The sequence below is a fragment of the Lissotriton vulgaris genome, chromosome 12 (genome assembly GCF_964263255.1).
Source record: "Lissotriton vulgaris chromosome 12, aLisVul1.2, whole genome shotgun sequence".
Classification (NCBI taxonomy): Eukaryota; Metazoa; Chordata; class Amphibia; order Caudata; family Salamandridae; genus Lissotriton; species Lissotriton vulgaris.
Genome location: NC_141700.1, coordinates 701,919,613 through 701,947,520, shown reverse-complemented (window position 1 = coordinate 701,947,520; position 27,908 = coordinate 701,919,613). Strand labels below are relative to the sequence as shown.

The 27,908-nt window shown below is 42.3% G+C and overlaps 1 protein-coding gene across 1 annotated transcript; it reads right to left on the bottom strand.

Moving 5' to 3' along the window:
• Positions 1 to 2,998: 2,998 nt before the first annotated feature.
• Positions 2,999 to 3,712, bottom strand: LOC147678038 (uncharacterized). The gene has a single exon (XM_086945607.1). The coding sequence runs from the start codon at positions 3,710 to 3,712 to the stop codon at positions 2,999 to 3,001; it is 714 nt and encodes a 237-aa protein (XP_086801733.1).
• Between the last annotated feature and the right edge of the window lie 24,196 nt (positions 3,713 to 27,908).

Here is a 27,908-nt window from a genome sequence, read left to right as displayed (position 1 = left end):
TATTAGGGACTTTGCACGTTGAAATCCGTGGGGAGGAAGAGAATAACCCACAGGGTTTATTCCCATTAGATATTGTATTTAACGATCTGAAGTTGAAACAGCAATCGGGGAGAGTGCTCCAGGCAAGTCACCAGGGCCGGATGGGGTCCCGGTGAATATCTATAAATCTAACATTAATTTATAGCCCCCCACGAATGTTTTAAACAGATGTAATAAAACAGGGTTTGTTCACACATGGCAGGTAGCCATAGTGTTCCCAATCTTTAAAAAGGGGGACCGAAATGACCCAAAGTGCTACAGGCCAATTTCATTATTGGACTCCCTGATGAAAGTAGCAGGAAGGGTTATTTTAAACAGACTTCAAGTATGGGCAGAAGACACAGGTGCCCTCTCAAAATTTCAATATGGTTTTAAAGCAGGGTTAGCCCATATGAGGAAATTAGCCTTTTCTCGTGAAATTGGAGCTGTGCGAAATTTCGCTATTAAATTAGGCGAACGACCAGTAAACATCTTGATGGACATTTATAAATCAAAATGTGTGTCAACTGCGATATAAGGAGCAGGGATTTAGGGGATCGCAGACACACGTGAGATTCAATTATGTGAAAATGGTTTCCTCCGTTATGTACTAGCGGTTCCCAAGTCCACCAGCACTTATGTCTGCCACAAAGAATTAGGACTAGTTTATGTTTCAGACCTTATCTTGCTGTAGCACAAGGTATGGGTCTCTGAAGAGACAGAACTTAACAGGGACATAATTCAGGATTGCTTGAAACTCCAGAGGAGCACAAAGATTTACTGGTTTGTGTATGTTAAAAGCTTCCTAAGAGATATTGGACATCCTGAATTTCTTTGAAACCCCAACCTGCATGTCAATTATCTCAAGGAAAAAATGGAAAGAAATTTGCGTAATTTTTTTTAGAGAACAAAAGATGGCAGACAGAGGGCAATAAGACTTCTGTTAGGGAAAAGCAATAGCTGGCAGACAAAGTGCATTCTCCCCCCGCCACACTGCATGCTTTACAAGGACCCAACCCCACATCAAACTCGGGAGTCGTACTTGATTTTCTGCAGTGTGCTGCTTGTTTATTTTAAGTTCTCTGGTCAATTACCTCATTGACCCAGCAATGTCTTTATTTATTCATACATATTCCAATGCAGTATTTAATAATAAACTTGCACTTATAATACAATATATACATTCACCGCCCATTCCACTGGGCCTTTTATTTGACTTCAGGGTTGCGCCAGCAGGCCACAATCCAGATCACCTGCCCCATAACGTTAACCCCCTTCTGGTCAACGGGGCCGCAGGTGAGGAAAGCGCCCACTTGGGCAACCAGCGGCCTCTGGGGTAGGGCTGAAAAGCCAAGGCCACCAGCAGGTCGGCCCCAACTCTCCCGCCAGCCCAGAGTCCATACTGATCTAGCAAACCTGTTCAGAGTTAACTGTCTCTAGACAAGAAGTTCCCGTGGTATTCTTGTCCGGAACCCCGCTATTGCCCTAATTGAATCCTTAATAATAGGGATGGGTGGGTGGGTGTCTTCTCTTGGAGACGTCCGACTCCTGGATGATCAGCGGACAAAGAGGGGGCCTCTAAGCTGGTCGCGGGCTTTTAAGCCTCGCGCCCTACTAACGCTTCCGGGGCGTGCCTCGGCGTTTGTCCCCATTGGTCCTGACGCGACGATCACTTCCGGGTCACGCAAACCGGAAGTGACCCGGCTCCGGGTCGGCCCTTTTGCTGCCACTAACGACGCCATTCCCCGATGGGGTTGGCGCCTTCCATAGCTGGCAGACAAAGTGCATTCTCCCCCCGCCACACTGCATGCTTTACAAGGACCCAACCCCACATCAAACTCGGGAGTCGTACTTGATTTTCTGCAGTGTGCTGCTTGTTTATTTTAAGTTCTCTGGTCAATTACCTCATTGACCCAGCAATGTCTTTATTTATTCATACATATTCCAATGCAGTATTTAATAATAAACTTGCACTTATAATACAATATATACATTCACCGCCCATTCCACTGGGCCTTTTATTTGACTTCAGGGTTGCGCCAGCAGGCCACAATCCAGATCACCTGCCCCATAACGTTAACCCCCTTCTGGTCAACGGGGCCGCAGGTGAGGAAAGCGCCCACTTGGGCAACCAGCGGCCTCTGGGGTAGGGCTGAAAAGCCAAGGCCACCAGCAGGTCGGCCCCAACTCTCCCGCCAGCCCAGAGTCCATACTGATCTAGCAAACCTGTTCAGAGTTAACTGTCTCTAGACAAGAAGTTCCCGTGGTATTCTTGTCCGGAACCCCGCCACAGGACGAGGAGCTTACTGGCGGACTCGACCTCCCCCCCCTGCGCTCAAGGGCTTCGGAGACGGCTCCTAGAACTGTTTCTATGAATATCTCCATACCCGCCTCCGACAGGTGGACTCCGTCCTTTGCATATAGCTCCGGCCTTTCTGCCTGAATTAATTTATGGCGAATCGCTGTAATACGCGATTTTTTCAAGATTTCCGCCACTGATTGGTTCAGCCTTTTGACGGATCTGTTTATTGCCTTCATGGGTGCGCCCCGAGCCCAAACGAGTCTCGGGATGACTTCTGACCACAAAACTATAGTTTCTGGCAAAATGTTTTTTGCTGCTAGGGTAGAAAATAGGGACTCCTTCACTTCTCTCCTACCGCCCGGGATCATGTCGTTGCCTCCGCAGTGCAACACGAATACATCTGGCGAAGGCATGCCTTTTGCCAAAGCCGCTTTCACATCCTTCGTGACGTCCGCCAGGCGCTGCCCGCCTATCCCCACCCAATGATGGTCACAACCTCGCCTCATGGTCACCCTGTCCCTGAGTGTCTTTTCGAAATGCTCCCCGGCCCTGCGAATGAAGGAGTGGCCACACCAACAGATTTGGGTTCTTTTAGGGGAGGTACCTAAAGTAAATAAGAGTACAATGTGAAGAGATACTGGCAGCCGATTCTCACAAAGGACAGCAAGCGAAGATACATTAGACTAATTGCGGGCGAATATAACGTTCATAACAAGATGATTTCCAGCGACCCAACCTTTTGATTGCCTGCTCGGGTAGGCCTAGGCCAGCAGCCGTTGTCGCTGCTCCAATTCTAAATGAATGTGATGAAAATTCGGCCGGATCCACTCCGATCCGGGCTAAGGCCATTTTTACTACTCGAGTGAACTGGAACCTGGTAAGTGGCAACCCATTCTCATGAATTAAAAGTCTCTCGTCTGCTCCCCGGGGCCTGACTTGGAGAAATACCCTCAGCAAATTGACCGGACAGAAGGGCTCACCCTCTACTCTACCCAGTTGCAACCAGGTACCTCTACCCAGCGGGTCCGTCTTTGATCTCCGCACCCTAAGCCGCAGGACACCTTTGGACTCGATTAGGTCATAGCACCTCAGACCCCCTTCCTTATCCGATTTGGACGCCGGAAGTAATTCTGAAATTCGCAGCGCCCCGCAAAAAGCTAAGGTATAGGCCACCCGGAACAACTGTGTCTCATACTGGGAGAAACAAACGAAGGGGAGAGCTCCTAAGATTCTTATCAGTTTTTCTACATCTATCGGCCTCCTACAATCTTTCTCCCCAGGCGCTAGGCGCTCCCAACCTTTCATTGCTCTTCGAACTCTTTGATCTTTTGTCGGATCGGGAACCCCCCGCAGACCCGCATAAAATGCTAACGCCGACAGCTGCCTCTTCATGAATGCTACCGACTTCGCTTGCCCTTTCTGCTGCACGATGAAGCCTAATACACTCAGGGGGTCAAAGATGTCCGCTACGCCCACCCCCCTCAGATATGCCATATACGACTCCCATGACCTCTGATACATACTCATAGTCCTTGGGGCCAAGGATGCAGCTACCAACTCGGGGGCTGTGGGGCACCAAACTTCCATAGCTCCGCTGGGAAAGCTGACATTGACGTCTCCGCCTGGGGCCAATGCTCCCGGAACTCTGTTAACTTAAAACGAGACAATGCATCAGCCGCTTTGTTTTCCACACCTGGAACATGTTTCGCAGTGAATTGGACATTATGGCTCAGGCATTGCAAAACCAATTCTTTCAACAACCTGAGTACCCAAGCACAGGTGGCCCTCTGGCTGTTAATCACCATGACTACGGACATATTGTCCGACCAGAATATTATACTCTTGTTTGCCAGCAGATCTCCCCACAGGTGTAAAGCTACCACTATGGGGAAAAGTTCAAGGAAGGAAATGTTAGTAGTCAGGCCTCGCTCGATCCAGTCATCCGGCCAGCACTGCATACACCATTTTGGACCGAATATAGCTCCGAAACCAATACTACCTGCAGCGTCGGTAAATAGCTCAAGATCCGTATTAGAGGAACAGGCTGCTCGCCACAATACCGTGCCATTGAAGTCCCTCAAAAAACTTTTCCAAATCAAAAGATCCTCTCTAACCTCGGCCGAGAGCCTCACTCTGTGGTGTTTGGCCCGCAAACCGGACATCGCCCTCGCTATACTCCTGGAGAAGGCCCTGCCCATAGGTATGACCCGCAGAGCAAAGTTCAGTTGGCCCAGAAGAACTTGTAGCTGATGTAAGGTTACCTTCCTTGCCCCCAGGCAGCCATCAATAGCGGCCCTAAATGCATCGACCTTGAGCTTTGGCAGCCTGCACACTCCTGCTGTCGTATCAATCTCTATTCCCAAGAAGGTCAAACACGTGGTCGGGCCTTCGGTTTTTTCCGCCGCCAAGGGTACTCCGAGCGCATCAGCCAAGCGCTGGAAGCCCAGCAGGGCCTTCCTGCACGACTGGGAACCCTCGGGCCCCATGAACAGAAAATCGTCCAGGTAGTGGACTACAGCATGTGAGTTATCCGAGTCCAGAAACTGTTCGACCGCCCACTCTAGGAACCTAGCGAAAGTCTCAAAAACTGCACAGGCAATAGAACACCCCATAGGCATGCACAAATCCAGAAAATAGTTACCGTCAAATGTGAAGCCCAAGAACCTGGTGTCGTCCGGGTGCACGGGCAGTAATCGAAAGGCTGATTCAATATCGACTTTAGCCATTAGGGCTCCCTCCCCGAATGCCTGCAATTTCTCAATGGCCGTGTCAAATTTGGTATACTTCACTGAACACAGATCCGGGTCTAATTTATCGTTCACAGAGAGCCCTGGGGGACTCGACAGATTATGGATCAGACGGAATTTACCCTCCTCCTTTTTCGGAACTAGACCCAAAGGGGAACAAACCAAATTACGGGTAGGTGGTTCTGTGAAAGGGCCCCCAACCCGCCCCAATGCTACCTCCTTCATGATCTTCTCTCGAGCTGCCTCCATATTTCGCAACACTGAGCTCTGATTGCGAGGCGGGACATTGGAAGGGGGGGCAGAAGACGGGATACGAAAGCCAATTGTAAAACCATGCCGTAGGAATTGAGCCTCCCCAAGATTATCGTATTTACTGAGGAGGTGTGTCAGGACATGCCGCTTAATTGGAGTTGGGAGTTTTGTCGGGGGTCTTAGCTGGCTTCCCTTTTGGGGCACCGTGGCTAGCTTGTTCTTTGGGGTTACCGGTTTTCTTAAAACACCTGATCTCGGGATGGGAGGTACCCCCGCAGTAGGAACAACAGTGTTTGAATTTACACGAGACCCCCCTGGTACACTCATTCCTATTAAACTGCCAGCAGGCCTGTTTTTTCTCAACGACCCCTTTGTCAGTCCGAAAGGACTGGCTCTGAGCTGAAGGTACTGGGGTAGGCGTTGAAGGGGTGGAATAAAAGACTGTATGCCACAAATTAATCTCCCGTTGGTCCCAAGCTATACCCGGGTGAACTGCCTTCATCTGCCTGAACATTTTATCATATTTCAGCCACCCCTGGCCTGGAAACTACGTTGCCGCTCCATGAATCAATGATATATAGCTCATCATTTGTGGGCCTAAAACAGGGTATTTCTCAAGCATAACAGCGGCATATATTGCAAATCCCGTGATCCAATTCTTCATGGACCATTCTACCCATGATTTCTTTTGATTGTAATCCCCCTCCTTTCCGGCTTTGGACTTCTCGGCCGCCACCCCCGCATTGATAAGGTCGAACACTTCTATGTATTCGCCTCTGAGAATCCTGTCCTTCATATCTGCAGGGACGTGCCAGGTTATCCCCGCGGATGGCGATAAGGTCATCGAGGAAGAACCGAACATTAGAGGGCTGAAAGCTAATAACGGTGAACCAGCTGGTTGCCCCCCAAACCCTCCATGCATCTGGCCATTAGAGGGACCCGGAACCTCACCCACGGCATTCGCCCTTGAGCCCTGACTTGGACATCCCAGATTAGAGAAAGCAGTCATTGCTAAGGGGGACCCGTGAGCTGTGTAAGCAGGAAACATTGAGCTTACCGGGCTGCTACCTATCGCTTGACCATGTGACCCATATAACTGCATCCCTGGTAACTGAGCGACCCCACCGGGCTGAACCCAAACTTGCGATACTCCGCTACCCGGCTGCGCCACTATTGGCGATAACATACCGTGCGGACCGGACCCCCCCACAGAAGTGACGGGGAACCCTCCTATCTGTGTAGGCCTAGTTGCCTCATACTGCCCATCGGCGTCATCTGGGTCGTTTTCTGCGCCTGAGTTCGAATCAATTGTCTCTGGCGCCTCCTCCTCACCTGGTGATATTGGTCGTGAATCCGTTGGCCTAGCCCGCTTGCCTCTTGCCGAGCTTCTAAGCTTTTCTGGGGTCTGCTTCGCTCTTTTGCCTCTCCCCCTCTCCTCCTGAGAGTTCGCATCAGCTTTAGCCCCATCTCTCATGTTCTTCAGCACCCAATCCATGCCCTTCTCTCTTGTGAAATCCAGCAGTTCGGTAAAGGCAAGGAATTCCTCCTTCTTGGCTGCGGGTTGTTTACCTTTCGGTACCTTCTTCGACGGCATCCTGCACTTAAAGAAAACACTTAAATTTATCGCGAGACGCAACGACTTTTTTAGGCCCACCGCGCGGCGAATGGGCCCGGGCCCAGGAAATCGGATGTTCGAGCGCGAGCGCTCGCCCTCCCCCCGGACACGAGGATTCACCGCAGCAAACCCCCCCCCTGCCAACAAGATTTAAAGGAAACCTGGCACGAAAAGTTGAAAAAATTTAAGGGAATCTAGCACACACTGCAAGGCCCGCTAACCTAAACCACGAGTCGGGGTAACTCTCGCTGTAGACTCGAACGCGATGCTCCCACGATGTCTTCTCTTGGAGACGTCCGACTCCTGGATGATCAGCGGACAAAGAGGGGGCCTCTAAGCTGGTCGCGGGCTTTTAAGCCTCGCGCCCTACTAACGCTTCCGGGGCGTGCCTCGGCGTTTGTCCCCATTGGTCCTGACGCGACGATCACTTCCGGGTCACGCAAACCGGAAGTGACCCGGCTCCGGGTCGGCCCTTTTGCTGCCACTAACGACGCCATTCCCCGATGGGGTTGGCGCCTTCCATTAATGTTACATGGCCATGGTATGCAGCAATACTTAGTCTGTACACAGAGTAGTTATACACGGATGTTATTAACTCGCTTTAGAGGGTGACGCTTTTTTGGACTATTAACCTTCCCCGATGTTAACATCTGGTCCAAAAAAACTGACCCTGTGTCCCTGTGACGATGTATCAGAACAATCGATGATTCACTGCATTTTGTTCTGCAAATTTTACACTTTGATTAGGAAAGAGTATTTCATTGTCTTACTCAAGAAGTGGGGTTTAAGACAATGAAGACCGGCTCTACTGAGACTTCAAATGCTAGAGGATGAGATAACTATGCACTTAGTATCCATGTTTTTAAAAAGCATGTTGAGAAACAGATTGACAATGAACTGAATTTTAAATAGAATTGTATTCAGGCGTAGCTTTGTTCTCAATTTAATCTGATTTTTAAAACGTTTTGTGATGTTATTATTTTTAATTGTATATTTTACGTTGTGCTTTAATGGTTTTCTTTTGATTGAAACCGAATAAAGCTATTTTTGAATTTTACTTTGAAAGAGAGTAGAGTGCATCTGTAGGGTAAGTGCAGGTTAGTGTAGGGGTAACAATTACTATTCTATGTCAAGTGGGATGCATCTGTAGGGTAAGTTCATATTAGTGTAGAGTTAACAATTAGTATGCTAACTCCAGGGGGGTGCATATGTACGGAAATGTGCTGGATAGTGTATCAGTAAAACAAAACTAGTCCAACCCCAAGGTGGTGCATCTATAGGGTATGTGCTGGATAGTGTATGAGTAACAATTAGTATTGCAAATCCAGGGGGTTGCATTTGTGGGGTATTTGCTGGATAGTGTATGAGTAACAACTACTATGAAAAAGAAAGTAGTTAAAGGAGAAGGAGACACGCACTTTTAAGGTGAACGTGGAAGAAGAGAAAGTGACGCGAGATGATTTGTGACGTGTTTAGGCTTGAGAGTCTGGTTAATCATTAAATAGGGTCTGGCAGTGAAGTGCGTACTTTTCTGGAAGAAGCCTTTCGGGGTCTTGCGAAACCAAGTCATCTTTAATAATTGCCTCTCGCTGCATGTACTTGCAAGGTCACCTGATTTGCTTGTATGTTAAAAACAGAAACTTTCTACACCTCTTTTTGATTAGTTGTGAAGTATTGTAAGAAGACGCATTACCGACCAATCCCTTTCCTTGCGCAGATTTTGAAAAACATTGAATTGGCTGTTGTGTGGTTAACTCTACCTTCCTGATCCTAATGTTGATTGGCTTCTTTTTTCTATGTGAGGTTACGATATCCTCACCATGTGCGTAGCCCATTTTGTGACGCACTTTATTTTACAATGCGTTTCAAGAAATAGTTGAAGTAGGGTGCTTTTAACTTCAACTGTGTACTCTGATTTTTAGTTTGTTGACTGTAACGGTATTTAAAAATATTATTCTATTTTTTATTGTATCATAATTGTGCTGACTTTTCTCCTTTAGCGTGGAGTACTTTGTCCTTTCATTAAATGTATAATTCTTCAAACCATTTTTAAAAGAAAAATGCACAATTTTAGAAAATAGTTTTATTGAATCTTTTATTTTCATCACACGGTTGAAATGCAAAATCTTTTTTTCATTCATTGGCATCACGCATTGCACCACAATTATTTTATTTTATCATAAGCACTCATTCCTTATCTTTACATTATATAAGTGTTGCCCCATCATCTTTATTTAAATGTTTGGGCTTGTTTTACTTTCAGATAAAGTAGAATAGAAGTGCTACGACATACACTCCCTCACTACTTCATCTTTCTTTTTTATGTACAGATCATGTCATTATTACATTTAACAATCATTTTTAAAAATGGAAAGAATTATTACCATTTGAAGACACAGTATATTATTTTTTTCAAAAAAGTGCTTGCGAAGATAATCCTCTTGCTCTTCAATAGTGAAAATTGGGAAAAGCACTACTCAATATAAATACTTTCAGCCCTTTTTCACTCTAGGAGATATAGAGTATTTTCCTTTATTTCAAAGTATTTAGTGGATACTTTATTTATAGTAAATGTTTCAATCATTAAGAAATACTTGCATACTAAAAAAAATATTATTTATTAATGTATGATATTCTCGGTTGAAAGTCATCCAACTCCAGTTGAAGGATCATAAAGTTATATATGAATTAAAATATACATTAACAATATGATCCCTCTGTGGAAATGAAAGATACATTGAAGTTAATGGCATCGCTGCTAATCATTACTGTGCACGTAGTAATTCCTTAATTAACCTATATTTTTTTATTATATTCCATTTAAACCTAATCATACCACATTCTATAATCATTTAAATATTTTTGCTTTGTTTTTAAAAAATATCAAACATATACCCATTCAGATAATTTAACTCTCTTCGATATTCTTTTCTTCTTTTGTCGAAATTCATCCAACTCCTCTAGAAGGAAGATAATGTTTTATTGTATTTTTAAATATACAATAACAATATGTTCCCTCTGAGGAAATGAAAGATATTCTGAAGATGTTTCCACAGCCCCGAATCATTACCTTGCTCGTAGTTTCTTCGCCCGTATAGATGCTCTGACACTAAACTAATCATCCCAGGGGTGTGGTTTATATACTTTTTGTTTACTTAACACTCTATGGGATCAATGTATTGCTCCTCCCACTTTTAAACACACAAGATGATGGACGGACTGTTGTACAATGGCAAAACATTCACCCCCAGTCACAGATCGTGGTTTAATCCATTGTTATTTTGCTCACCAAGCCACCCCAGTTCAGACATGGCCATATGCTAATCAGCCTTGACCCTGTACCTCATGGGAACAGTCCAGCCCGAACTGCGAAGCCATGTCTTTCCTGGACCGGAATCAAGCATCCTAGGACCAGTTTCTGGCTACCAGCCGTCTTCAGCCACGATAGCTTGACTCCAGTGACGTAGTGAGCATGGGACCCATGTCTGGGCATACCCTTCCCACCTAGGGTGAACAGCAAAACACACAAGATGTATGTATGTATGTATAGCGTACTTATATAGCGCACACTGTCACCCGGAGGGTATCCTGGCGCTTTGACTCAAATCACGGCATCACATACAGAGGAGGATTAAACAGCCCGAGGAAAGAGATGGGACTTCAGACCCTTTTTAAAAAGGGTCAACTCGTTCAGCTTCCTTAAAGAAGGCGGAAGAGCATTCCATAATTTGGCGGCAGTGAAGCCAAAGGAGCCACCACCCATTTGTGTCCTCAGAATTTGGGGGACCGCCACCAAAAAAGCAGAGGAGGAGCGTAAGGGCCTAGCTGCCGAGTACCAGTTAAATCTATTCTGAAGTGCAATGGGCCCCAACCCATGAAGTGCTCTGAAGACAATGCAGGCAGCCTTGAAGCAGATCCGCTGATGTATAGGCAGGCAATGAAGGTCCCTGAGTGCCAAAGATGACAAAGCAGAGCGCGCACGTGAGAAGGCCAACTTGGCTGCCATATTCTAGATCCGCTGCAATTGTGTAATCAGAGAACTAGGGCCACCTAGAAGCAGTGCGTTACAATAGTCTAATCTACTGAGTATGATACTACGCACTACCTCAGGTCTAGCCAGCACTGGTAGCATGGGGAGAATTTTATGCAGCATTCTTAGCAGCATCATACAGTTGCCAATGGTCTTATTCACATAGGCATCCAATTGTAGATGTGGACCAAAAATAACTCCCAGGTTGCAAGCAGCATCCGCTGGCTCAACAGTAACCGTGGTAGTGAGAGGCCAGAAGTCAATGGGCAGGGGACGCGGGATTGTATCTAGTGAGCAATGCAGCACCTCTGTCTTTGATTCATTAAACTGGAGGGAATTTTCCCTCAGCCAGTCCGCCATGGCTAGCATACAGCGGTGAAAGATTTCTGTAGAGACAGCATCCTTACCTTCAAAAGAGAAGATAAGTTGCGTGTCATCTGCATAATTTATTACTGTAATACCAAAAGATTTAATCAACTTGATCAGGGGGCAGAGGTAGAGGTTAAACAAAATGGGGCTGATCGCTGAGCCCTGGGGGACGCCTTGCCCTACCATTCTGGTATCAGACATGAAAGGAGGCAGGGTCACTACTTGATGTCTATTATGGAGGTATGAGACTAGCCAGTCCCGAACCATGCCGGCCACCTCGCTATCTTCCAGTCTCCTGATCAATGTAGAATGGTTCACAGTGTCGAACGCTGCTGACATGTCGAGCAGCACCAAAAATGCTGCTCGTCCACTGTCGACTCACGAACGTAAGTCATCCAGGACAATTACCAGTGCCGATTCCGTGCCATGTGCTGGCCGAAAACCGAACTGGGCCACATCAAGGCAGGCATTTGCCTCAACAAAGTGTGATAGAGACTTAGTAACACATTTTTTAAAGATTTTAATTGGAAAAGGCAGTAAGGAAATGGGCCTATAGTTCACGGGGCAAAGGGGATCCAAGGTGGCTTTCTTTAATAGAGGGGATACCACCGCCAGTTTCCAAAGATGATGGACGGAATGTTGCACAATGGCAAAACATTCACCCCCAGTCACAGTTCTGGGTTTAATCCATTGTTATTTTGCTCACCAAGCCACCCCAGTTCAGGCATGGCCGTATGCAAATCAGTCTTGACCCTGTGCCTCATGGGAACAGTCCCAATTGTAAATCAGTATCAAATAAATAAATATAACAATTAATAGATTAAAAAAATTGTTATTGAATAAATCTGCCAAAATCACAGAAAAAAACCTTGGGTTTCAGGCTGGTTATAGTTAGGAATTAGCATTTAAAAAACCTTAGAAATTCACTGAAAAAACCATAGGTTTCAAGCAGGCTATAGTTTGAAATTGTCATTTAAAAAACCTTTGAAATTCACTGAAAAAAACATAGGTTTCAAGCTGGTTATAGTTAGGAATTATCATTTAAAAAACCTTAGAAATTCACTGAAAAAAACATAGGTTTCAGGAATGTTATAGTTAGCTGGACATTTCACTTGTACAAAATCATTGAAATTCCTCGGTTATAGTTAGCTGTACTATCGGTAACTCTCGTGCCCGCAATCCAATGGTGATGATGTCACATATTACATCATTAATGACATGGTCAGTGACATCACTAATTACATCACTGATGACATCTCAAATGACATCACTGATGACATCATCTACGTGACAATTAGATACACTTCATCATGCACTTGTATAATCTTTCATCACTCACTGTAAAATACAGAGTACCATATTTGAATCCATTAACACACCAATACCAGTATCTAAAAACGCACTTAGTGATTCCTAGATCTACATACACATCTGATCACTTACCTATAGATTCACTCATACATGCTGTCAATGATCAATAGAAAACAATCAAATATACTTATACTCCTATATCGACATTACACACCAGCACACATCATATTTACTTATGCAGTCATCCTACTCAGTTATGCAAAAAATGAATCATACTTACATTTACTTCGCTACACACTTATACAGACACCACTTTATTTATTCATATAGATAATAAATCATACTTAGTGTGTTATAAAAGCACTATTACAAGTATATAGTTATCCATACAGTCACTCATGCAATTATTGAGTCTTATGTATACTTATTTATCTACACGAAATGTCACATACACTGCCATTTATTATTCTAGTTTGTTGGACATGACACATCTTTGGGCAGTCACACACCTCCCACTGAACCATACACGCATTCACTCTCCCATACGAATAATTAGTTAACTAATCAATGACTAATATAGACTTTCACGTAGCTAGTAACCAAATGGTGCAGCAGTTTACACAACAACTGAGAAAGTAATACAGATACTCACACAGTTTAATCACTATCCAATATATTTAGTGAGACTCTATAAATTAGTCAAGTAAACTGTAAATCACACTGTTACCAACTGAGAAAGTAATACAGATATTCACACAGTTTAGTCACTATCCAATATATTTAGTGAGACACTATAAATTAGTCAAGTAAATAGTCAATCACACTGCTACTAAATCCTCCATCCAGACACTTATACATCCACTCATTCTTCAATGCTGAATGCTATATATATAACACCTATTTAAATATCAAACCAAACCACATTCACTGGATGATGTCATCAGTGATGTAATTTGAGATGTCATCAGTGATGTCATTAGTGATGTAACTGACCATGTCATGAATGATTTAATATGTGACATCATCACCAGAGGAGTGCGGGCACGAGAGTTACAGTTCGTACAGCTAACTATAACGGAGGAATTTCAATGGTTTTGTTCAAGCGAAATGTCCATCTAACTATAACACCCCTGAAACCTATGTTTTTTTCAGTGAATATAAATATATATAGATATATAAATACATACTGGACTGTGGATTTGGCCCCAGTAACGTCGGAAAAGTACTGCTGGGGTAACGCGGAGCTTGTCAAAACGGCAAAAAACACACACCCATTGAAGGGATCTTACCATCAGCAGTTAAACAACTACAAAGACCAGGATGCTCGAAGTGAAATGAAACGCCCATCAAAGGGCTGGACAATTAATGCGAAGCACCGATATGGCCTTTAAAAATTGCAAAGCTGCTCGTGATTTGTGCCACACTCCTCCTCTGAAGAAGACCGAAGTTACGGTAGAAATGCATTAGGAAACAGGAGTTTGTCAAATAAATCAGCTGAAACACCGCGTTATGTGTGCGACTCGATTCTTTCAAAAGAAAGGTGCTTTCAATATAAATACATATATACATATATGTATATATATATATATATATATATATATATATATATATATATATATATATATATATATTATTTTTTTTTCACTGAAAAAAAGCTTAAAGGGACTTTATAGATAGGCTTAGATATCACTCGTACAAAACCAGAGAAATTCAGAAGTTATAGCTACCTGAGCTAACTATCATTTGTGCCACCGCAATGCACTTCTTATGACCTCACATATTATATCGCTCATGACATGCTCAGTGACATTGCTGATGACATCTGAAATTACATCACTGACGACATCACTGATGACTTCATCCACAGAACCACTCACCCACCGATTTACGCACACATAAATCTCAGACAAGTTGTGGCCAGCCAATCCCAGTACATCTTGTGGCCCACGGCTGCCCAAGTGTGCACAAAACTCCATGTGAGCATCGCAGAAGATCCGCGTCAGTATATTTACATTTAGATTTTTCAATTAATATCTCAAAAACTACTGAATGGATTTATGCCAATATACAAAAAGGTTGTTTTCTGGACCAACAGCTACCTTCCTGACAAATTTGCTACAGTTCCGTTCAGGAGTTCGGGCTGTAGTTGTGTCTAAAATCTCTATTGGAATAAGCATGGGAAAATGTGCTTTCGGCCCCTCCTCCCCTTTTTCTCTAAACCCGCCTATCGATCTTTTGGATGTTTTCACAGCCGAAATGTGCAAGTTTTGCCTTTAGAAGGATAACGTCATAATGCTTGGGGATCTTAACCTATAGTTGGACAATCCTATAGAACTCACACATCAGTTTAAACAAAGCATGGAAGTCCTTAAATCGCAATTGTTAGCCAGGGATTCTACTCACTAAACTGGTCACTTTCTTGATTCCATCTTTTCGACCACTGACCATCGAAAAAGTGATACATCTCTGGCTATGTCATTGCCTTAGACAATTATCTTCCCCTTACACAAAAGCCACATTGGGTAAAAGAATATTACAGATCTGAACTTGGAAAAAAACAGGGTACAACTTCTAGGTGACAAGTCCTCAGTATTCTTAATCTAAACGCTACCTCTGCTCTGCCACGAGATTCCTCAGTTCTGTTACTTGCTAATTCTATCTGTCTCAGCATCTATCTCCTAGAAGCTTCATAGGTCATTTGGCACTAACTTAGCTGGCATATTGTTTTATAGGCCAATTAAATGTTGGTTAAAATTGTATTCTTGTTGCTATGTTTGGAATAAACGAAGTTGTTTATTGGCATCTATTTAGATATGCTATATACTTCATAGCTCTCCATATAATTGGTATCACTGCATTCCTGAGTCTCTTCTAAGACAACACGCTTACATCAAAGGAACGTAATGTATTTTCTTATTATATTTAAAACCCAAAGTCTATCAATATCAATGAAAACAAAATGTGATGTCCATTGCAACAGAGCAATGCATGTATTCAGCCTAGTTAAGCAATCTCTTAATACAAACATAGGATACAATTACTAACAAGCATTGGCATAGCCAATAGGTCTCGCCTTTCGTACCTTATAAGTGTTTAGCAATGCAGCAGTTGATGTTGTTGCACCAAGGATATTGTGCTGCATAAATAAATACTTATAAGGTCCCAAAGGCGAGACCTATTGGCTATGCCAATGCTTGTTCTCTATTGCAGTCACTCCATTGGAACTTTTAAAAGGCTGGTTTGGGACGCAATAGGGTATAGTTTAGATTTTGCCCTACCATGGGTACAATCTATTGCCACCTTAGGATGTGATTGTCAATCAGTGCCTCCAATTACCCCCCGACCCCAATCCACTCAGCACAGAAAAAATATTAAAGAAAAAACAATCAGCATGGGCTGGAGAAGCATATACCAGTTTGAGTCTACATAAGCAATGCTCATGACGGGACTGGAGCTCCAAACTAACACAGTAGTGGGTGAGAGTCCCCTGAAATATTCACCTTCCATAGTCAGGAAGTGAGAGAACCAAAGTAGAAAGGAGATTATAGCATTCAGAGAATGGTAGCCTTAAGGGGTAGTAAGATGTTTTTGGGGTCCGGGGATGAGTAGCATCCAGTGGTAGTAAGGATATCCAGTTCTGGGAAGGGAAGGTAAGGAAGAGTACACCCTGATAGCATCCTCTTATCAGGGTGGGATTAGATTGTCTATGATAAAACATGTCACAAAAGTGTGGAAGAGGCTTCCTCGTCCAGTCTATACTGTATTTTTTAGCTGAACAGTAGCTGCATGACAACAGGATAATGTTGAGCACCATTGCATTTGTCTGTGGTCTTATGTTATAGTGTTTGAGGGCGTGTGATGATATGGGACATCTAACTATCCCTTGGTGATAAAGCTGTGTTTTTTTACTGGAAGCAGAAGTCACAAAAAGAAAAAGAACAAAAAAAAAAAAAACAGGTCGCATTAATGTGGTGGCCATAAGCTTCTGTATTAAAAATGTAAACTTTTTCAACAAAAAAGCATACAATTTTAGCAGAAAACTATGAACGTCTAAAAAGACATATGTACTTATAACACGTATAGACAGTCTTTAGTTTTAATGACCATCACTGGAAAATAGAGATTCCTACTGGTGCACAAAAAAGGTACTATTGGCTTTAAATCACATTAAACATAGTTTAAACACACAAAGATTACCAAACAATAAAGGCTAAAGAACTGAAAGAAGATAAAAAACCTTGTAATGTATTGGCCCAGCACCCCTGGGAATGAAAAGCACTTCTTTTTAGGCAAATGGGCACATGTGATCAGGCAAAATGAATCACTCATAGTGCAAGAAATAAAATAGTGGGCACTTCTGTTATCGCATGCTGTGTACAGTGATGGATGAAGAACAATGTAAGATGACAGGTGAACAAATCAATGGATGAAGAAGATTGACCAAAGGCCATTCTATTACGTACATATATAGTTTTACCTATGTTTGTTTTGATTACATGAGGCTGGTAAAAAACATTAACCCCTTCGCTGAGCTCGTCATGAGGCACGGTTGAGCTGTGCTGATGACGAGCTGAGCTCGTCATGAACAATGGGAATGCACAATCTGCAGCACAGGAGGGGAATTGCCTTAGCAGCCAAGGTGTTAAGCTACATCTGGGCCAGACCTAAAAACGCAGTAGTCGGGTCAAAACAATATAATATTTTGAAATCAACACTGTAGATGATCATGCTATGTTAAAAGTTGCTGCGATTCTGTAATCCACAAAAAGCGCTGGGCAATAGGAGGCAACAGGGCCAATGGCTGAAGCGTATCAATTTGTGCTGCAGAGTTTTACGGTCCTCCAAAAGCCTTGGCGTGGTCACCTATGTTTGTTAAAAAGGACACGTTTTATGACAAAACACTGTGCAGTGAATGTAATGGATAATAGGGTTGCAAAAGTTAACTTAAACTCTAAAATTTGACAAACGTTATGGTGCACAAGTGTGCCCCAATACGCTAGTTCCCTGTGTCCCTCATGCCCCATATACTATTGTTAGAGGTGGACACATGGGGGGGCGTGGCTTACGCGCGTACCGAGATGGCGGACCCGGCGTGAGCTCCGAGCCGACACGGAGCTTTCGTGAACCCACCGAGCCTCCAGAATCGGCTGTGGAACCTTCCAAACGCCGAAAACCTCGTCGGAAGATGTGGTGCGTCTAATGAAATGACGCGTTTGCAGATTTTCGGTGTTTATCTGCACCTTTGAACTACCGGTGTCTCCTGCCTCATTCGGGTCGCAGGCGGACGCCATTTTGTGCCGCTGAGCCCGCGATCTCTCCATTCTCTCTTCAACAGTTCCCGGTATGTTCTTTTTACTTCTTCTCACTGCACTGCCTTACAAAAGCTCATTCCTCTAGTATGTAATGGCTTAAGTTGCAGTTTTATTCTATTTTTGACAATGAGCCTTTATGTATGCTGTCCTGCTGAGGTGAATGACCACCATTTTAGGTCATCATAACGGAGTCTTTTTTGCACTGCGCTGCCCTATAAGTCTCTTTTTACTAACTTGCTCTGGCTTAAGTCGCAGTCCTTTTTACTTTCCCCTTCATTTTCTTTGCTCTACTATGCTGTGTGCTGATCTACTGAGGTGCAACTCCATCATTTTAGGATAACACTCCGGAGCCTTTTCACTTTATTTTGCTGTTTAACTAGAATTGTCCATGACTGGTTGATTACCTGAAGTACCACATCTTTTTTGAATGACTCTTCATTTACTTCAGTTACTCCATGTGGTTTGGTGATAATTGTTCTTCTTCGCCTTTTTGTGGGGCTTCTAAATTACCTCACTCACTCCTAACAATATTTTTTGCTTCCTCCTACTGTATTAACGTCATACAACTGCATTCTTTCTCACCTTACAACGACCTTTCTTTTAAGGTCTACTGGATATTTTTTATGCCTAATTATGGTCATTCAAATGGCTTTTTCTCACCTGATACTTACGTGACTATTTGTGGAACTTCTGACCTAATATAGAGTTTGCTTTATTATTTTTACCTTTTCATCTTTGGAGTGTGCTTCCTGTGTCTAGTGTTTCGTGGAGGATTTTTCTACATTTTGACACCCTACTTACTATAATACGCCCTTTTTTGTATATTTTTTCAACATGGCGCATGATTCTCATACACAAGGCATCCGTTTCTGGGGCGAAACAAAAGAGACCCAAAAATGATCCACCGCCTCCTATACTCTTGTCCCAAAATCCAGTTCTGGACTCTATTCTAGATGAAGTCCGTGGCCTCCAACCTTTTATGACTGCGACCAATGAAAAACTAAGTCAAATTGAGGAAAGATGGGTCGGTATGGAAAATAAAGTTCTGAACTTGGAACAACGTGTCAGTGACATACAGGATATCTCGTCAAAAATTCCTTTAATGGAACAAGAAATTCATGCCCTAAAGCTGCACACTGAGGACCTTGAAAATCGTAACCGTAGAAATAACCTACGCCTTTATGGTCTTCCAGAAAATATTGAAGGAGCTGATATGGTCTCATTTTTACAAAAATTCCTGCGTGACCTCTTAGACCTTCAATCCACAACTAATCCTCTTAAAATACAAAGAGCACATCGCCTTGGTCGCCTTAACCCAAATGCTACTAAACCTCGTGGCATTATTATGCTTTTTCTTGAATTTACAGAGTTGATGCATGTGCTGAAGGCTGCTAAACATAAACAACATCTTATATGGTCTGGTCATAATCTCTTTACCTCCCAAGATGTCTCAAATGCCACTAATGCTCGTTGTAAAGAATTCCTAGCTCTTCGACCTCAAATGAGACAGCTTCAAATCCAATATAGCATCCTCCGTCCTTGTCTTTGCAAGATCACCTACAATGGTCGTACACGCTCCTTTGATGACCCGAAGAAACTTGGATCATACCTACACACTATTTCACCGTCTGGAATGGACACTAATAATTAATCATTTTATTTTTTCTTCTTTGTATTCGTTTTAATTCTTTAGGCTCATCCTTCCCTCTCATCCTTGTTCTTTTGTTCCATGACCATGTCTCTATGTTGTTCCCTTCCCACCCTATGAGGTTCTCTCTTTTTTTATCTCGTCCTTTCTATTAATTGTTGAGGTCCGTGTCCCTTTGGCGTCTCCATGCTCCCTCTGCTCAGATGTCTCTTTTCCTTGCAGACCTGGCTGTTCTGCCTTGATCTGTACTCTTACTTTTTCTTCCTTTCCTTTTTTTCTTTCTCCATTCTTCTTTTCTACCTCCCTTTTTTCTCTTTCTTCCCTACTATCCTTACTCTCATTATTTGTTCTTCACCTAAAATGGCGTGTATCTTTATTAGTTGGTCTTTTCCCAAATATATTTTTCCTGTTTTGCAATGATGTTTTTACTTGGCTGCTACCTGGATTTTTTAGATGTTTTGGTATTCTTTGTAACATTTTTTGTGTATTTTCTACTTACTTGGTTTGTTTTTGCTTTCAGATGTTCCCCTGAAGTGTTTTTCATCCCACCGTGTATTACCTTCCTAACCCTCCATTATGTGTAAATTTGTTACGTGGAATGTCCGTGGTATCGGGAACCCGATTAAACGCCTGAAGGTACGGTCTCATCTATCCAAACTTAACTCTCATATTGTTTTCCTTCAAGAAACGCATTGTACTGAAGTTGAATCTCTCAAGTTAAAGAAACAATGGGTTGGTCAGGTTGTTCATTCCTCTAGGTCCAACAAAAAAGGTGGTGTTGCCATATTGTTTCATAAATCTTTATCTGTACAAATTGTATTCACTCAAACTGATGAAGATGGGCATTGCATGATGGCAAAGATTGTGGTACACAACAAAACTTTAACCTTATTGATTATTTATGGCCCGGTTAAACCTGACCCTCAATTCTGGAATGGTATCAAAATTTTACTTTCCTCACTTGATTGTCCCAATGTTATTGTTGCTGGTAATTTTAATCAATGGTTAGACCCATTTTCTGACAGGTTATCGAAATGTAAATTTAAGCCAGACAAAACGCACAAGACCTTTCAATCTGCCATCACCTCTCGACCTATGTACGATGTTTGGAAGACTTGTAACCCTGATTTGCTTGAATACACCTTTCACTCCAATGTACATCACACGAGGTCTAGAATTGATTATATTCTAGTTAGTAAATCCCTGTTGCCGTCTATTCAAGCTTCTGCTATTGGTTTCATTTTTATTTCTGACCATGCTCCAGTTCATGCTACCTCAGATCTTTCCCTTACTTCCTCTCAATTTAGTCGGTGGAAATTGAACAATTTTCTATTATCCGACTCTGTTTTTGTTAAAAAGGCTACTGCTTATATTAACACGTTTTTTACTTTCAACAATCCTATAGATACTACTATTCCTAATAATTGGGATGCCTTCAAGGCTTCTTTTCGTGCATTTAACATCTCTTATGTCTCTAGCAAAAAGAAAGTGACAAGGAAAAAATATGAAGATCAACTACGTTACCTTAAAGATTTGGATTATATTTATTTCACCTCTAAATCATCTTCTGCCCTCCATCAGTTGATTAAAGCTAAAACAGATCTCAATAAATTGGCAACGACTGAGGCCTGTAATATTCTACTTAAAATTAAATCCAAATACCATGGAGGTCAAAACAAAGCCAGTCGAATGTTAGCTAATTATCTGAAGATCAAAACAGAATGTAAAACAATCGGACCTATCAAGAACGAATCTTCTAATAAAATGGTTTCATCAGATGAAGATATTGCTGATGTTTTTCATAATTATTACCAATCTCTCTACTCTGATGACACCTTTCCCTCCACTCAGAATTTAGATACTTTTTTTCTGGTCTTCCTTCTCCACCTTCCCTGCCAGACTAATTTAATGCATTAGAAGAAGATATCTCTTCTCAAGAGATAATTAATGCTATTAAATCACTAAAAAAGTCCAAGGCCCCAGGACCTGATGGCCTTACCGCTGAGTTTTATACCACTTTTACTCCCATTTTTGTCCCAAAGCTCCTGGCGCTCTTTAATTCTTTCATTTCAGATGCAAAGGCTTCTGGATCCTTTATGGATGCACTGATTATTATAATTCCTAAACCTGACAAAGATCACTCCTACTGTAAAAATTATCGTCCCATATCTTTAATAAATTATGATTGTAAAATTTTTGCAAAAATTCTTGCAACCCTGTAATGGCCGGATTTTCTGATTAGATGGGATCAGCCCCTAGGGGCCCCTCCAACCCAGCCAGAACGTAACCACATCCCTCCTCAGGACCATCTATCCAGGCACCTGGGTACCTACCTGAGGATGGGGAACTCGCAATATACAAGCTCATATTATTAGAAACACCACTAAATCTATAGGGATACTAAGAATACTCAATGATTACTAAGGATATCCATGCCCTACACCACACTCATACCTTATAGTCTCGCGGCCACTCAGACCCAGACTAATCTACCCCAGGGCAGATATGACACACAATCTGGCGTGTCTACACACGTGGGTCTGCAGCCCCAGTGCTCTCCTTTTCCAAACGGTTTACAATCCGGCAAACCTCCACGTTGGTAATCCCCCCCAACGCTCTCACTTACACACGGGCCGCAATCCGGCAGCCCTACACGCTGGTAATCCTCCCCAGCGCTCTCATTAACGCCGTATATCAACGACGACCACATTCCTATGAACACCTTCAGTTTTCTGTCTCTTCACTACGGGTCTGCTACTACAATAATATTATGGGATAGCCGAATTACTTAGTGTCAACAATTCCCTATCTCAAGGGCTCCCTGTTCTCCCTATTTATTCAGACTTACCGGATCAGGGGCAGCATCTGTTCTGGCTGTAACATCTGACTAGGAGGAAAAGGTTACCTATGCTTTGGAACAGAAGACGCTATTTACAGGATTATGGGATGGTGTACTAACTTGGTCCCTTAGTTGCAGGTCTCCTATCTCCCTAATTATTCACTATTACTTACCTGATCAGGGGTAGCATCTGTTCAAACAGTAATACCTGACTAGGAAAGGGGATTACCCTCACTGTATGGGGACAAAGATATACACACTATGTGATTGAGTTATTCCTTGATTTAAACGCTCCTACTCCCTTCTGATCCATCAGTGGCTCAACGGCAACTGGCTAAAAGATAGGCTAGCTTTATCATAAAAAAAAACTCATGCACTGTAGTTCACTAATTAATGGGGATGTTTATTGTAACAATAATAAAGTACACATATACAAAACTATGGGGTCTCTATAACTAGCAATAACTTTAACACACCGCTGAAAGAAAAGAATTAGACATACAATTTATCTGCGGGGTAACAGGATCTTTTAACACACCGCTGAAAGGGAAAAGATTAGACATACAATAGCCTAGGGAATAAGAACAAGATTAAGGTGTAATTGTAAAGGGGACTAGTTCAGACTACCTCACCTATTAGAAGGAAGATTTCTCTCTGCCTCTGGTGGGATTAGGGCTCTCTCTGTCTCTCCCTCCTTCACCACATCACCACGCCTCTGGTTCAATTGCTCCAGCTGACAGCCTTCTTTGATTCTCTCTGCATTGCTCTCTCTCCTCATCTTCAGCCATCGTCTGCCTTCTTTCCCAATTCAAGAACTGCACTCTATTCTGCAGCTCCAGCAGACATCCTGTTCTCTCTCCAAGCTGAACTGAGCTCCAAGCTGAACTGAGCTCCAGGCTGAACTGCACACAAGCTGGAATGAACACTCCTCCTCTCCTGTAGCTCGCTAATATGGAAGCTTGTCCTTTCATGGAAAGTTACGGCCAGTAACCTGCCGCCCACCAAATTCTTGTACCTCCCCGTACCAAGGACACGTTCCCAGCTGGCCAGCCTGAAGTTGTGTCTTCGGAGTGGAGAAAAATACATTCCTTCGATAAGGGCCAGCCTGAGCCGGTTCTCTCCAAGCGAACAACAGCTTTAACTATAAACTTTACCTTTACTCTAAAAGCCTCTCAGCTCCATCAAGATGGAGTCCCTCTAGTTCTAGGCCTGTAGGCCTGAAAGGGATGAAATACCCCTTAGCTCTGTCAGAATACCTACATAAACCATACCAATGTGTCAAGTATGTCAAAGCCAATAGGCAATAGACAGATTAGAGTCAAGAATAAGGGATCTATCATCATATTAAGCAGCTATCCTCTTCTAGGTCTGGAAGAAAGGGCTTAAAAGGGCCAACACAAGCTAAGAATACCTATCCTAGATGTGAGCAAGATTAAGATCTATATCACTGCTAAATAGAGCCAAAAACCCTGCCATTACATTCCACCCTTAGATCCTTATCTTGCGAACATCTATAAACAACAACATCCATATAAACAAACATCAACACAATCTAGCAACAAATCAAAAACCAAAAAACTCTCTAAAATGAATGACAACTTAAGGAAATTCCACCTGAAACTCAATGTAGGGAATACAAATCTAACAACCAACTGAAAACAGATCGAAGCACCCTTGACTTGAATGCTGAAACATATCTAAGATTGGATCTGATAACAACAGAAACTAACCAAAGCATCCTCAAAGTAAATGTGCCTCAACTTCTAGTGATAACTGGTGAAATCTAGTGATGTAGGGACTTATGTGTTGAATGAAAACAGCAAGGGGCCTAAATGGGGCCTACCTACTTCGGACAACTTAAGAACTAAATGTGTTTCAACTTCTAATGAAAAAACAACAAAAGGCCTAAATGAGGCCTACCTACTATGGTCAACTTAAGCTAATGATGACTCCTGAAATCCATTGGTGTAGGGGCTTGTTTGTGGGGTGAAAAGAACAATGGGCCTAAATGAGGCCTACTGACATCGGTCAACTTAAGAAAAAAATTTGGTGAAATCTGAGAAGTAAACATGACAAACGGTTCTTAAGGTCTGGGCAAACATTAATACATAATCATACTAAAAGACACACCTCCCAGGACAACCTAAAGTCTAGGGTAACCACCCTTTGATCAATCAAAGTGAAATTGTAATAACAGGAAAAATGAAGACAACCCCATTTCTACAAGATAGCTGGTGTATATATAAAAGTACAAAACAGTTAACACCTAGTTTCTTCACACTGTGGAACACATGTGTGCACCACCATTCTTTTTTTTTTTTTTTTTTTTGTAATAGGTGACTGCATCCTAAAAAGCAAAGATAGTACTACATAAACATCAAAACCATGATGACATGTTTTTTTTTTTTTTGTTAAAAGTGGGGCCTGTTCGTAGTGATTGCAAAGAATAATGCAGGCCAAGGAATTACATAACAAAATCCTTTTGCGGGAAATCGTATTATGATGGAGTCTGTCAAAAATTAAAAAGAAAAATTGTATTTGTGTTTTCAAAAATATAAGTCCAAAGTCAATTTTGGGACATCAGTGTAGGTCACCACCCTGCATCTTCTGTCACTTCCTCCGATGCGGCCATCCACCACCAATCCGGTCTGGTCTGGTCTAGTTCCATCTTCCAAAAAATAATAAACTAACATAAAAACATGAAAGTAAAAAACTAAAATAAGAAAGGAAGTGGGGGGGCGACCCACACACCAACACCACAACCCAGCAATCCTAGGACAAGTAAACAAGTATCATTAATCTTGCAAAATAAAATTTTCTATTTAAAAAGCACCCCAAGTGCTTTTCATTATTGAAAAGAAAATATCCTAATTAATTAAAAACTTTAGCAAAATCTAATTTTTAAACACATCCAGAAGGGCCTAGTAATACCCTAATCCTCTGTGAGACAGCCCCTCCCTTCAGAAGGAGGTTCGTGCTCAGGGTTTTGAATCTGCTCCAAAAAATACGCAGAAGCCAGGCTACAGTGTGAAGTAATTTGAATCACTGCCAAGTGATGATCTCATAGCAGGAACAGGGCGCTGCAAGCCTCACTTTCCCCAATCAGGGAAGCCTACCCAGGCCTACTGTATCTAACTAACTCCAAGGGCCAAGAGTCTGCCAACCACTCTGCATGTACAAGAATCCCTTATCTGGAGGCAATGAAGCTGTCTGCGCCGACAGCAAGGAAGAGCGAGTTTACCCCTCCCTTACATAAACATTCCGTCCGCGGAACAAAATTGGATTATGGCCAATCATAACAAGACAGGCCGTGTTCGGAGCCTGCAGAGGAAAAAACCCGCCTTCACAAACCAGCTGGTCTGCCAAGGTCGACAAACACATTCTTTGTAAGCTGTTCCCAAGCCTGATTTCTCTAACTAACGAAATCTAGCATTTTTTAAAAAAAAACAATTCTGTTACAATGTACTGCTACTTAAAAGCTCCACTTTCTAAAAGACTTTAGTCTAACTAATTCAGCTAAAAGACAAGACATTTGAAACATGGGCATTTATTTAGTATGCAGATCAACACACAAAAAGGGGCAATTTACTTCTGCACACAAGACTATACAGTCTGCATTTGAAAAAACGAATTATCATGGACTATTGGGTTTAATATTTCTCTGCACATACATCTATCAGGCAGCATGTTTACCGTGCAAGGTATTACCTTTCTATCAACAGCTTGTCAAAGTACATAGGCGAGCCTTGTAACTAAATGCAAATTAAACTAATGTAAGGGAGATGGTAGTGTGTTATAGTTATCATTTTTAACAATATATTCTGCTCCACCCTAACTATACACACTATCATCCAAAAAAATAAAAATATATACTGTCAGCTGTTAAAAGAGAAATAATTTTAAAACAACATAAAATGCAGACACATTTCACCATTGTATTTTGTTCAACCAGGGACAACATGCAATTATGCATTACAGCGTAATTAATCATGCAAGCCATTCAATCCAACCTAATAAAAGGGCCAAATTCATATATTATCAAACAGCCATTTATTTTCTAACTGAGTGGGTTAACTTACATATGCCGGTTTTGCTGCATATCAAAACATTCACATTTGAAAAAAGGTTCAGCTTGCGTCAGGGAAAATAATAATGAGAACACATTTATTTTAAAAGCACACGGTTGCCTTTCACTAATTAAAAGCACATGTTACCACACTGTCGGGCAAGATTGATTATTCTCAACCTGTGATCATTGCAAAACATTGGCCAGCACATTCCTTTCTAGATGGAAAACCCTCAAAGAAATAATTATTGAAAACAACCCCGTAGCGCGCGCACACCAACTGGGCCATCTCCTAATATTTCACCCATTTTAAATCATGCATTCAAAAATAATTCTCCACACGTCTGTGGATGCATATCCAGAAGCACATTTAAAAGAACACAGCTCTCTCCGTGCAAACCCTTATCTCAATCCGACTGGTTGATTTATAACTTACCGACCTCTAAGAGTCAGACACATGAAGTCATCGGTTCCAAGGCAAACCCAAACAAATTCGTAGACGCATTTCAAAAAGAATGTTAAATGAACAGAGCCCTACACTCAGCACAAGATGTTACCTTTCCTTCAAGAAGCTGACAAAGCACGTAGGCAGACCCAGGAACCAATAAAAGTCAAAATCAAACCACCAATCATCAAAATATTCACTGACTTTTAGATAACCATGCAAGTTAAACAGCATGTTAAAATAAATACTGCCATCACAATTCAGGATATTAACCCTTTGGCAGCTCAAGCACAATCATTCCCCAATGACATCAGATACATGGGAAAGTCATGAACTCATCTCTCCACGTTTACAGATAACACGTACGCACATCTTCAAAACGTTATCCCCAAGCACCCGAGAGAGATCCAGCTCTCTCCTGCCAAACGTAATGATAACATGCCCTGTCCAAGCCATGACCACATGGCGCTATTCACAAGCCATATTTACAAGACAAGCTCTTCACAAATAACATATCCAAGGCGCAATTCACAAGGAACACAGCAAGTCAAAATGAGAACATGCACCTCACAAGCCACATTAACATGGCGCTATTCACAAGCCATATTTACAAGGAGCTATATGCAAAGAACTCCACAAATCATAACACAATTCACATTGAACAACATAAGCAAATGCAGCAAGCAAGTTAATGGACAATTTAAAAGCATTTTTTACACACATTTATACAATTGGACCACCACAAAGATGTTACTGGCTCCCTCATGTAATGCCATCCTTCAACCCTGACAGGTCAAACACCAAAACGAAAACCATTCCTTCCACCCTGAATAAGCCAAATGCCATGATGTAATGCAATCTCCTCACGCTGCAACTGTTCAAGCCCATAGGTCACACAGGCTACATAAACTGCCAAACTACGCCAGATAGAACTGGCGCTCAGGGCACTCCCTC